General features: G+C 39.1%; 1 protein-coding gene and 1 pseudogene across 5 annotated transcripts in view; one reads left to right on the top strand and one right to left on the bottom strand.

The window, feature by feature from the left end:
• Positions 1 to 7,566, top strand: part of DZANK1 (double zinc ribbon and ankyrin repeat domains 1) — an 80,032-nt gene extending 72,466 nt beyond the window's left edge. For all 5 annotated transcript variants that reach the window (XM_023537573.1, XM_023537577.1, XM_023537579.1 and 2 more), the window contains 3 exons: positions 2 to 129; positions 6,112 to 6,186; positions 6,591 to 7,566. In XM_023537573.1, the coding sequence (XP_023393341.1) occupies positions 2 to 129; positions 6,112 to 6,186; positions 6,591 to 6,714 (327 nt within the window). In that variant the 3' untranslated portion in view covers positions 6,715 to 7,566. The remainder of the gene's footprint in view (position 1; positions 130 to 6,111; positions 6,187 to 6,590) is intronic.
• Positions 7,567 to 10,236: 2,670 nt separating this feature from the next.
• On the bottom strand, positions 10,237 to 10,415 carry LOC105299061 (annotated as a pseudogene).
• Positions 10,416 to 13,848: the final 3,433 nt, after the last annotated feature.

Below are 13,848 nucleotides of genomic sequence, written 5' to 3'. Positions count from 1 at the left end.
GGGAGCAGATCCCAACTGCAGTGATAATGAAGACCGACCCGTTGTCACCGTGGCTGTGATCAATAAGCACCATGAAGTGATCCCAGTTCTTGTGCAAAGAGGAGCAGACATCGACCAGCAGTGGGGACCGTAAGTGAGACACAATGAAAGGAGAGTTCTGGTGCCATGTCGCAGCCAGCCAATACCTCAGGGGCTTTGCCGCAGCAGAATCAATCTGTATGCACGCCCTGTTCAATTTGATTCACTTAACCATTCGAACCCACTGTGGCCTTAATAAGAGACTCAATTCCTTCTGTTTTCCAAATTTGGGCAAATGAGATAGGTTCCATTAAGTAGTTTGGCAGGTAGCAGAAAGCCCTTCCCTAGTGTTTCTGTTTCCCATGTTTGTATCATTTCTATCAGAATAAACTCATATCAGACAAAAAGGAAATAGCTAAGAAGTACACATACTCCATGAAAGCTGACACCTCTTACCAGCAGACTTCAGAAACACAAACTCAGGTGAGAAAAATGCAACCATCAGACTACTTCTTAGAGATTCAGCTGTGGAGATTTATTCTATTAGGTAATTCAAGATTTACAAAGAGAGAATGTACCTTAATTCACCATGATGCTTAGATTTAAAACAGTTTGTATTATTTGTGCATTAATAGTAAAATTTATTTAAAATACAAATTCCAGGAACACCACAGTAGACCTGCTGTACAAAACGTGTTCTCGAAGGTCTAATGAGATAACACCAGTTACTCAGAAGAACAGATGCACTGAGTATCATCTCTACTCTGAAGCATGGGGTTCTAATAAGAAGGTGTATTCCATGTAGCACACTCGCTATATTTGAGCTACATTGTTTGATGAGCAATGTACAAAATTAGAGTTGGCAGAGTCACAATTCATCATTTTCCAAAACTATACTGTAAATAGAATGCACCCTCTGCTTTCAGTTTAGGGAGAGTTGTGAAAGAATAAGATCATAAGTCTACTTAGGAGATGCGGCAATCCCGTGAATATATCTAAGTTCAAATGGTAAATGCCTTATAAAGACCCATATACTTTGAGGAAGGAAGTGACAAACAAGCCATATGTCACTAGAAAGAAAGGAAAGATAAAAGATAAGGAGGAGATTAACAGAGAGAGGGAAAATAGACTCTTCTGTAGTGACAGAGGACGGTTTAGATGCGGGGGAGAGCAAAGTGTCTAGAAAATGAACATTCCTCTTGCTAGGTCTTTTCATCTGTAAAATGGGGATAATAACACTTATGTCATAGAATTGGTTGGAGGAGAAAGTGAGATCATGTATTTGTAGTTCCTATGAAGAGCCTAATAATTGGACATTAATAAATTGTAACTGTCATGATGCTGTGATTATGAAAAAGATAACCAGGCTTTGAATGGAAAATATCGACTACACGATAATTGACATAGGATATGAGGATGAGTGGGACCTTAAATAACAGAAACCCAGGGTGAAAGGTGTTAGAAATAGCTAATAGAATTTAAGTTAATTTAAGTTCTATATTCTATTGCCATTAATAGATGTCACCAAGTCTTCCTAAGTCTGAGTTTTCATATTAAAAAAAAAAGCATGATGTATTCTAATGTATCAAACTCTAAGAAGATGAACTTGATAAATGCTTTTTATAATTTAATGTGCATATGAATCACCCAAGGATCTTGTCGAAATGCTCATTTAATAGATCTGGGGAGAGGGGCTGAGATTCTGCATTTCTAACATGTTCTCAGGGGAAGCCAATGGTCCAGGTACCACAGTTTGAGTAGCAAGGATCTAGAGACTGTTCTTAATATACATTGAGCTTTTAAGAGACAATCTAACATGGCCCTTGGTAAGGAGATGGCTTCACATAGCTATCAGACAGGGGATATAGGTCAGTTATATTGATCTAATAAACCAATAATAATAATGTCATCATCACCACCAACAATAATATGAGAGCTGATCCCCAAATCTTAGTTGCTTGAAGGAACTATCTATATGGAACCAATGGGCAAACCTTTGGCAATTCATGGAAATTCTGTCATGAGGCACATTGCTTTGACATTTTCATTTATAGCCTATGGGGGAATATGAGGAAAAACTAGCTGATCATACTGTTTAGATTTGCTTGACACCAGGAGCCTTGGCCAAATAAGTTATTTCAGTAGCTGTAATTATGTAAATGGTAAGATTTAAAACTAGATAAGATCTAAAAACAGTAGGATGGTTAAATGCTTAGAGTGCTGTTACAATGAAAATCAGTAAAAGTACTAAGTTTCTCATTTACTTTTGAAAATGGAAAGCCATCTATTTAAGTAGACAGTTCAGATTCTGGTGCTCAAATCAGGCAGGGAGTTACCCTGCCACAATTGAATGGGGAGGTTCATAGTCATATTTACCTAAAATTCTTGCAACTTATATGGGTTTCAATCTTGGAGGCAACACCCCTTCCCTTAATTTGTTTGTCTGTTCATTCTTTTCATTAATGTATTCATTTTGCTAGTGGTTATTGAGCACCTACTATGTACCAGTCACCATTCTAGGTGATGGAGATACAGCAGGGATGAAGACAACGTTTCTTCCCTCATGGAATTTACAGTTTAGTGGAAAAGACAGACAATAAACAAGTAAGCAAATAAATCAGTAATTTCAGAGAATGAGAAATGCTACAAAGAAAATAAAGCCAGGTAGGAGAATAGGGGGTATGTCTAGGAAAGGTCCCACCCCTACAGAATTAGTCTGGAATAGACTTGCTTTAGATGCAGAACAGTGTTGGAGAGGTTTGCTCACCAGCTTCATTTATTTTTGGTCCAGTCAAACGAGAGTGCCTTCTTTATGATTAGTCCATTAGAGAGATTTTGTAAGTTGTACTTGTTTATTAAAAACAATTCTTACATACCAAATAATTTTTTTAATTTTATCAAAGTAAGATGCACACATAATTGAAAAATCAAATCCTATATAAGGGCTTAGCAGTCCTCCTTTACCCGCACTTCTTATCCCCATTCCTTGTCCCTAGGGACAACTACATTTAAATATTTTTAAGTTCTCCTGAGAGTCAGCTACATATCTATCACTAAATAATACACTTAAACTGATACTTCCTGATTTGGCATGCTTAGACATTATCTGTTGATTCTTGCTGTGATAGATGATCTGGCTCGCTCACCCCACCTGATCGTTTCCATCCCCACCTTCATGTTTTGATCATTCTATTATTATTTTTGGTTCCTTTATTAATTACTGTTATTAATAATTACTGTTATAAGTATAAATAATATGCCTAAACTCCTATATTTTGATTATCATCTCTCAATATTTCTTCACTGCCTTGTATATAAGTGCGTATAACCTTGTATTAGTACTCTCAACCTTTACCTCGACCTCTCCTTCCCCTTTCTTCTCACAACTTGTATTAGTATATGCTTACTTTTTACAAAGCCTATCACCCTTATATTTAAAACAATTAGATTTAAAACAGTTTGTATTATTTGTTCCAGTAGTTGAAAAGCACAGAGAACAAGTTGTATTATAATAGCTACATAAATATTGTGCATTGCAGAACCAAGTGGTATGCTATGACTACATTTTTTTTTGTTTGTGGGTTCAGGATAATGACCCCTAGGCCACTCAAAGTAGAATTGTCTTATCAGAAATGTGAAATGGATTCTCCTTACACACCATCAATTATTCAGGATCATGTCAGATCTTATTTTCTTTTATAAACCGTGAATAACTTGTATAATTTTTGTGTCTCTGATTTTCCTGCACTTTCTGATTGCCTTTGTTATTTCTGGTTTGAAAAAGAACATGCCTCTACTACATTCATAGTTCTATCTGATTTCTTACTTTTTCAATGCCATTCTTAGAGACAGCCTTCTTTGAGTATACTTCTTATTCAGGTTTTGCCTGACAGCTTTCCGGCTCTGCTACACAGAGGTCATTATGGGAATTTTTTTCTTTTTTAAGAACGAGTGTTTATTCTTTTTTAAAATGCTCAAGAGACTTTAAAAAGGTCCAAAGCTCTAGAACAGTGGTCCCCAACCTTTTTGGCACTGGGGACGGGTGCTCCTATGAGAATCTAATGCCTGATGATCTGAGCTAGAGCTGAGGCAGTGATGCTAGCGCTGGGGAATGGCTGCAAATACAGATGAAGCTACACTCTCTGGCCTGCTGCTCACCTCCTGCTGTGTGGTCTGGTTCCTAACAGGCCACAGATTGGGTTGGTGGCCCAGGGGTTGGGGACCTCTGCCCTAGAGATATCCAGATTTTGGATAAGGTTATAGGCAGGTGCTGACTGTTGGTTTCTCAGTTGTTAAAGCCTAAATTTCATTGTGTTCAGTTCTACACATCCATGATTCTTTTAGTTGGGGAACAGTAAATTCCTCTGAATTTCGGCGTACAGCAGTTTATCATGCTAACAATGATAAGAAAAATAGTGGCAGTAGCAATCATTGTCATTTCAAGAGGAAACGTTTTATGATCCAGGGAGAAAGCTGCCACAACAATTCCAAAAATAAAAATTATTAATCCAGTAAAAAAGAAAAAAATTGTTTGCAGAATCTATGTGAACACTTTTCTTGGATTGTTCTGCTGACTATAAACTCAAGATGCTGAGATCATAATGAGTCTTACCTAGTGTTAAATGCAGCTCTTGAACAATTGGGAAAGTCAAACTTCTTTGAAGATAAGATGCCTCATGGGATTTCTTTCCATTGGAAATCTTCTGTAGTTATTGTTCACATTTTCCTCTTTCTTGATTTTGACCCTTGTCAGGTTAGAGGGTGGCCTCAGATGGCTTCTTCAGAAAAGGTGTATAGAAAAAACTTTCTAAACCCTCGAATGGTATAAAAGTAACTTTATTTTCTCGTCGCTCTTGATTAATACATTGATACTCATTCCTGTGATCAAAATAATTTTTCTCAAGTCTTAGAAAGCCTGCTCTTTTGATTTTTAGTTTCCATCATTGCCCATGAAAATTCTACAGCAAGTTCTTGTTCATTTGTGACTTATTTGTTCTTCTTGGAAGTATTTATCCTTAATTTTCTGAAATTTCACAATGGTGTTTTTTGATATGCTGTTTTTCATTCACTCAGTTGTCCCTTTTAGTTTAAAAAGTCATGTCTCCCTTCAGCTCAGGGAAAATTTCTTCTATTATCTCTTTGGAACTTTCTCCCCTCCATTTTTTTCCTATTCTCTTGAATTTCTATAAGTTTGGTGCTGACTCTCTTGAATTGCTCTTCTTTATTTTTCTTTTTACTATTTTTTCATATTTTTCATCTCCCTTTTTCTCTCTGTTTTAAGAGATTTTCTTAACTCTCTTATTGACTACTTTTCATTTCAACAATCATATTTTTTACTTTCTAAGAGCTTCTTTTTATTCCGATTGTGTCTTCTTCATAGCCTCATGTTTTTGTCTGATATTGTCTTCAGTCATCATCTTCAGTCAAACCAGTTAGGTTTTCATCTTGTTTTAAATTTCTTATGTTTCTGTGTCTCAGTTTTTCTCTTTGATGCTGAGGGTTTTTCTCAGATGCCATCCACTAGTCCCTCTCTGGGCCAAACCTGACCAGGCAAAGTGGATAAACAGTTTGCCATGTAATAAAATATGCTCCGTCTGACCTCTCAGGCTTGCCCTCTGGGTTCCTAGACTGGTGTTTGCTTCCTATCATGCAAACTAAACTCGCTGAAACCAAGGTCATTTTTCTAATACAAGAATAGGAGCCTCAGCTCTGAAAGGTTATCATCATATAGACAATGCCCAAGAGGGCTAAGCCAAGGTGAGACTATGTTCCATATGCTCCATAAACTCTGGCAGGAAATTTACTAAAATACTATTTTTTAGCATTTTTTAAATCAAATACAAACCAGATCATTGTAGGGTTTCTCACCTTTAAAAAATGAATGTATTTATAGACTTTTTGGTTTCTATCTAATATCCAAGCTTACCCATCATCATAGTGTCCTAGGGGAGGAGGCAGAGAGGGGAGACCCAAGAGATTGTCTCAGGTTAGTTAGTTAAGTAGGTCATTAGGTGAAAACAAGGCCCCTTTGGTCATACGCTTAATGATGCTAACTAAAGATTTACCCAGAATGATTTTTTTTTTCTCAAACAGGCTTCAAAATACAGCTCTTCATGAAGCAACTCTGCTCGGCCTGGCAGGAAGAGAGTGTGTCAGTGCTTTACTACGGTACATTCTCTGGTCTCTGGGGGAGACTTCTAAGGGCCACAGTGATTCCCCTACTGATTTCAGAGGGCCCTGAACAGTTCACCTTGTGAATGGAGGCCACCATCCCACCATGGCTCCCAGGCACTAAGTCACCCCCCCCTCCCCCTTAAACACACTTGGTTGTAGGTCTTTGATGCAGTGGGAACCAATGGCCAAGATTAGCAACTGAACATTTGAAATCACAGAGTCCCTCAAAAGCTTTTAGGGTAGAGCCACCCTTGAGAGGAGGAGTTATTATGGCCTCTTGGGGATAGGTTTGGGAAAGTGGGGCCAGGAGGCTCCCAGACTGGACTCCGTGTCAGGGAAGAACCAGGCCTTCAGGTCCAGTGCTCACGTCCTTCAATACACCCCCGTTCCTTTTGCAGATGTAATGCAAGCTTTCAAAAGAAGAACACAAGAGGCCAGACAGCCCGTGACCTGGCTCTGACAGTTGGGGATGACCTCATCATCTCGCTCTTTGCTGCTCAGCTTGGCCTGGATGACTGTTAGACCTGAGGACCTCTGCGGGGCTTCACTTAAAGAAACCATCCAGCTCTGGCTGTTTTTCGTTCATTTCTTTCTGAAATGTATATTCGAGGTTTAGGAATTGATGTTGAGAGGAACTCATAAGACTTTTTTTTAAGTATATGATAGCGTAAGCCACCAATGCCACATGGGCATTTCCAATGTGCCCTGGATGGTGATGAACTTAATGTGTGTTTTTAATGATTTATTGCTGCTTATTTAAGAATTTTCTTTTAAGTTTATTTTTTAATAGATAATAATTGCACATGGTCAAAGCTTAAAAATATAAAGTATTATGTAGTGAAAAATCTCCCTCCCACTTCTGTCCTACAGCCACCTACTTCGCCTCCTCTGAGGCCACCAATGACACCAGTGTCATCTGTGTCTTTCCAGAAATGGTATAGGATTATATAAGCACATATATATACTACATGCATATGTATATATATAGAATATACATAAATATAAATATAGATAACACATATATATTCTTTTCTCTCTTTTAAGACAAATAGTAGCAAACCACACCTGTTCTGCATCTTGTTCTTTTGCTTGATATATCTTGTAGGTAGTATATAAAGACTGAATTTATGTAAAAGTTTTTTTTCTTGTTATCAATATTTCCATTATGGTTTATTCTTTGGCGACAAATAAGCCAAATAAACCATTTGCAGGAATGTGTAATTTTGACTCATTTCTTTTTTCAGATTATCATTTCAATGTTGGGGGTTGAATTGAATTGTAAAGCCCCTAAATTGTTTCTGTTAATGTATATAACTGGAATATTCATTAATATGGAATAATTAATTTAGTACAATAAAAATCAGACTTTGTTGAGGTGGTTGCTATCATCCCTTTATTTCCCATGAGTGACTGACTGTCTATAAGGAGGGCAGGTACAGAGTCTGGAATCTAAGCCCCAAGTGGAGTCGAGGGCCAGTACTGGCTCCCCTGTTCAGAACCTCGGCAATCTGTGCTAGGGGAGATGCTGCAAGGGTAACTAACCAGTGTCTGAGGAGACCTGTGGAGTGTGATCAGTTGATTTGGTGTCTGGGTGGGTTTGCACCATATCAGCTTCGCTCAGCCTGGACGATCTTTCCCAGAGTTCTCTTCCCTTATGGCTCAGTTCAGAGGTGGCTACAAGAGAAACTGCACAAGATTTGAGATTTAGAAGGTGGAATGAAACAACAGCCGTCACACCCAGAAGAGGATTTAAGTCACTAGACTCTTCTGTGGCTCACACCCCAAAGGCTCCAGAATCGAGGCTCGAGGAGCACAGTATGGAGTTTCAGATGATCTCCACAGACCCCTGGGAGCAGGGAGGGCCCCAAGGATCAATGGCTTCCAGAAACAATCCTGTCAGAGCTCTTGAGGGAAACTTTCATACCCTGACTGCAGGAACCACGTCTTTACCATTCTTTGGGTTTCCACACTTGCTGGGTGGAGGGTCCTGCCCTCCATCCCCTAGAGGCAAAACACACACCTGACATCTCACAATATGGCTCTTTCCATTTGCTACAGCCCATGGCCAACACAAATCACCCTAGAAATTTACTCCTTCAGAATCAAACCTCATTTAAACATGAGCAATTAATTCAATATTTAAGATGCAAGAACACAGGTTCAAATCCAGGAACATTCTGATGAAATCCAACAGGGTAACATAAAACATACGAACGTTGAACTATGTGTTCTCAGGAAAATTAAATACACATGTTTCAGGCAGGGCTTTTCAAATTTCAAATTTCATATAATTTCTTGTTCTTTTTGAAGCTCTCCTTTTCCTAACGACACTGTATCAGGGCTCGATAAAGGAGCAGAACTACTATAAGTGATAACGATTCATTAACAAAAAGGATTCATTAAAGAAATTGGGCATGTGCAGCTGTGGGAATGAGTGAGGCTGGTTGTGGCTGGAATCGCCATAGCTCAGCAGGGTCACGTAGAGAAGAAAAGGTGGGCATGAGGTGAGGATGAGTAAGGACAAAATAGACCCCATGGGGACACATCTCCTTTTTCCTCATGGTTGCAGGTGACTTGCAAGAGACATTGGTGCCCTTCATCACAGAGCTTGTCCCAGGCTGAGACCATTTGGGATGGAAGGGGATGTGTGTTTATTGGAGATCAACACTTGTGAAAGGAAGGAAGGGACTGTGTAGAGAGAGAGGTCAGTGATGCAGGCCCAGCAAACCCTCAGCCACCCCTGGGGAAGGGGGCTGGAGAGGAGGACTGCCCATAAGTGTCCCACAGTGCCTTGACAGCTATAGCTCAGTCACTAGGTGAGAGAGCTACCCTTAGAAAGGTGTGACCTCAGGTGATGCAGCTCCATGAGTCTGACCCTGAAGTTGCTAATGGCCAGAGGTGGTCTGTTGCCCTGTCCACTACCTGCTCTCCCTGCAGCCAGGCAGCTAGCCCTGCCTTGGGCAGGGGTGGGAAGCGGTATCTGGGTTGTGCATTTTTATGAATTCCCTGGAGTTGCACAGGCTCCTGACCCAGCCGCCAGAAGCTGCCTACACTCACCAGACAGCCAGCACCAAGGGGCAGGAGGGCAGCCGGAGACTGACCTTTGAGTCCCTACCATGGAGGCTCAGTTCAGGCCCTGTGGTCAGTACTCAGAGTGCCAGGCGCTTCAGCTTGATCCTCAAGGGGGTGATAAACGGCCAAATGCCTAGTGGCTGCTGGCTTAGACCACTGTATCCTCCCTGCATCTGCCATCTCCCACTGCCATCTCCTCCCAAGGCCCAGTTGCCTCTCTTTGTGGCTGCATTCCATGCCCCACAGGGCTCCACTAGCCTGGAGTTTGCCATTCCCTCCTTACCATTGAGGTGAGTAAGTTCCCATTTGTTTATTGGCCAATTAAGTTCTGTATATTTTTCTTATTGATTTGGAGTTCTTTACATCCTCTAGAAGCTAAGTATCTTCTAGAGTCTAGAGTAGGGCTATGTAATAGAATTATAATTCGAGCCACATATATAATTGTAAATTTTCTAGTAGTCAATGTTAGTTTCTACTTATTCCTAAGTTACTAAGATATCAGGAATCAAAGCTACATGTTAATGATTTTTCAGCACCCATTGAAATAAACATTTTTTTCCATTAGTGATTTACATTGATAGTAGTATGTTTTTGAATCGAGCTTCCATTGCTGGGATGAATACAACATGTTCTTCCTAAATTCTATTCCTGGATTTCATTTCAATCTGTTTAGAGTTATTATGTCTTTTTTTTTTTAAATTAAAAGCTACTTTTAATACTTTTGGGTAAGACCCACAGGAATAAAAAACACTGGGAAGGGATAAGTAACCCCCTTACCTACAGGAGTGGCCCAGGGAGAAAGAGGCTACCTGAAAGGAAGGAAGGACAAAAGGGACCCACTGCACACTCAGAGCAAAGGGAATGCCATCAGTACTGGAAACTGTGAGCACTACAGGAGGAAACGTGGGTGTGGTAGGACTGGCTCGAGACACACAGGCAAAGAGTAAGACACTTGGACATGAAGCCACAAAGCTACTTGGGTTCCTCCTTTTTCTCATTTGCCTTTTCTGCTTCTGCTGCATGATCTCTGAGTCCTTCTGCGTGCGGGTGGCAGCAGAAAAGCTGTCGTCTTGGTGCTTTCCCTTAACCAAATCTCTATGCTTTTTCATATTCTTCTGGCAGGCGAGCTTGTGCTGGTTACCGCAGATCATGGCCATCCAGAGATAGTTTTCTAAATGTCTAAGTGTAGACTACTTTACATAAATATTTTTGTTCATTAATATTTGAAATCTATTTCTTAATTTTAAAAATCCTGGTTTTACACCATACACCAAGAAATATATTACCTGCTGTGAAAGAAGGAACCTCATTTCATTTGCTTCTTCTACTCTCTAATTTCCTAAATTCTTTGAAATAAAGATCACCTTTTACAAGGAAATTGAAATTGTCCAATCAAAAGTTATTTAGTGAGCATTTAGTGTGAGCCTGCCTTTTGGGGATAGAAAGAGTGAAATAAAGCTTGACCTCCATGTACGAGAATTTGCCGTGACATTTAGAAAGTGAATGTAGCACATACACAGAATTTATGCATACATTTATCAGCTGAGTGGATCACAAGACACCCGTAGGAGGATAAATAGAATTACAGCCAGGTTCAGGCACCTTTGTCCTTTCAGCCCTCTCGCGTTATTATACGTGGCTTTGACTATCCCTCCCTTTATTCGAGTCCCTACAATGCCTTCTTACAACCTGGGCAAAATGCAAGACTATTTATTTGCACAATGGAAAGTCTCTCTGAGACCTAACAAAAACTGAAATTTCTTACTCAAGCTACTTCCCATGTTACTTATATGTCACATTTCAAAATTCTGAAATAAGAACGCACCATGACTTTACATTTAATTGAAGTGTGCAGTATACATAGTGCTTTCCGTGTTTGTGCCATTTTGATTACCTGGTTAGATGACAGCACATCCAACCTCGCATTCCCACATTTCTCCATTCTCTAGGGAATGCGCATAGAGCAAATAGCACTATGTTGTTTTGTTATGTGTGTTTAATTTCATCGTATTCCCCACCTTCACCTCTCAAACCATAGCATCATTATATAAGCAAGTATGTGACTTTTTCAGCCAGGGAGGTCACTAGAGACTGAGGGGTAAACACAATTCCTGCCTGATTTCACCTTCTTTGTGTCAAATGCATGTACTGAATCTGTCAGTGGGATGCATTTATTATGGGGAAAATCATAAAGCAGTATTTTAAGGGTTTTGCAGTTAAAAAAGTTAAACCAAACTATTAAAAGCCCTTGGTAAATTTTGGAGAGAAAAATCACCTACAATGAGGTTCACACTGCTGAACTGTGTCCCTAAGGTGAGTACTAGTCCTAAGGCAATGCCCTGTTATTTATTCTCTCCCATTCATATCCAATCACCAAGCCCTGTGACTGCATCTCCTAAATTGTTCCTGGATTCTTTTCCTTCTTCTTGCAACCACTGGCTTAACCAAATGGTGTTCCCTGTGGTTGGTTTCCAGGTTTGTCCCATAAGTCATCTGTGCTCATAGTGTTCCAGAAGCTCCCATCTTATGGAACATTATATCTAAATGTCACTGCATTCTGAGTTCTATGCAGCCAGGACACTAGGAGCACAAACATTCCAGTCTGAAACTGGCTTCTCCTGTGGATGGTGATACTCTCTCTGGCCCAATCCAGTAACAGGGACTTCCCTAACTGGCGGCCAGGGCCTCAGCTTCAAGCATCCTGAGCGTTGGGGCCACGAAAGTATATCCCGGGCATCATTTAAAATTATTCTTCAGTTTCCTTCTGCAGGAAGTCTCAAGAACTCATCCCAGTTGCTTTTTCCCCTTGTCTATTTTGAGTATCTCAGATCCAGGTTTCTGCTTGTCCCTGGTCAACAAAATTTAAGAGAGTTTCTTAGTTACTTCCAAAACTCTTATCTCTCAGATACATTTACGATAACTTCAGAAGGTTTTCTTGACATAAAAGACAGGGGCAAAAAGGGTTGGGGTTACTTTCCCAAGCTTTGCTCTAAGGATAAGGATATGGAGCAGGCAGGTAGGTTATTATTTCTTCATTCCAGACTATTGAGTGAGTGAAAGAATATATTTCCTTCAGGGCAAAGCTGATTTCCTTACTATTATCCTATCCATGTGCTTTGAGGTGGCCTAGAGTACCCCATTGTTCATCTCTATGCCTCTGAGATCCTTACATCCAGAGTAAACTTTTTTTTTTTAAATGATTCTCTTTACTCATTATAGATCTGTTGAGATTTTCTATTCTTGAGGAAATTTCTGTAGGTCGTCTTTTTCTAGAATTTGTTCTTTTCATCTAGGGTATCTAATTTTTTTAATAGACACAATTGTTTGTGGTATTTCCTTATATTATTTTTATTTCAGTAACAATGTCTCCACTTTCATTTCTGATATTATTTGCCTCTTCTCTCTTTGTTTCTTAGTTTCACTAAAGGTTTGTCGATGTTGATTTTTTCAAAAAAACAACTTTTAGATCCATTGATTTTTTTCTATTGTTTTTATTCTCAATTTCATTTATCTCCACTCTAATTCTTATTATTTCCTTCCTCCTCTAGTTTTGGGTTTAGTTTGCTTTTCTTTTTCTAGCATCTTAAGGTTTATACCATGTGATACTTTTTATTTTTTTACTAATGTTTTATTGCCAAAATTCATCGATAATACATAGGTTTGTCGCCTACATTGATAGCCAAAAAGTATTAAAGAAATACTAAGTTTCAGTTATAAATAAATGAAAATAGTGATATAAACTTGGCATCTAAGTTCATGAACTCCTTCCTCTACTTGGAAGAACTTGCAATCTTAAATTCTCTTAACTAGAAGCTCAATCTTCTCAGTCTTCTAACACTGCATTTGCAACTCTGTCACAAGCTGAGCTGACATTCGGGTGTACAGCCTAGCGGTTAGATATTTATATAATTTATGAAGTGATCCCCCCAATTAGTCTAGTACCCACGTGGCACTATGCATAGTTATTACAACATTATTGACTATATTTCCTATGCTATACTTGATATTTGCATGACTATTTTGTAACTACCAATTTGTACTTTTCACCCAGCACCCCAACCCCTTTTCCATCTAGCAATCACCAATTTGTTCTTTGTATCTGAGACTTTTTTTGTTTTGTTTGTTCATTTATTTTGTTCCTTAGATTCCACATATAAGTGAAATTATATGGTATTTGTCTTTCTCTGATTTATTTCACTTAGTATAATTCCTCTAGGTCCAATCATGATGTTACAACTGGTAAGATTTCATATTTTTATGGCCGAGTAATATTTCATTATAAATATGTACCACTTCTTTAAGTTGCTTCCATATCTTGGCTATTGTAAATAGCGCTGCAGTGAACATAGGGGTATATATATCTTTTCAAATTACTGTGTTTGTTTTCTTCGGATGAACACCCAGAAGTGCAATTGCTGGGTTATATTATAGTTCTATTTTTAATTTTTTAAGAAACATCCAAATGGTTTTCCACAGTGGTTGTACCAATCTGCAGTCCCATCGTACATGAGGGTTCCCTTTTCTTCTCATCCCAGCCAACACTTGTTTGTTGATTTATTGATGATGGCCATTCTGACAAGTGTG

The sequence above is a fragment of the Pteropus vampyrus genome, unplaced genomic scaffold (genome assembly GCF_000151845.1).
Source record: "Pteropus vampyrus isolate Shadow unplaced genomic scaffold, Pvam_2.0 Scaffold7, whole genome shotgun sequence".
Classification (NCBI taxonomy): Eukaryota; Metazoa; Chordata; class Mammalia; order Chiroptera; family Pteropodidae; genus Pteropus; species Pteropus vampyrus.
This window is presented reverse-complemented; position numbering and strand designations above follow the sequence as displayed.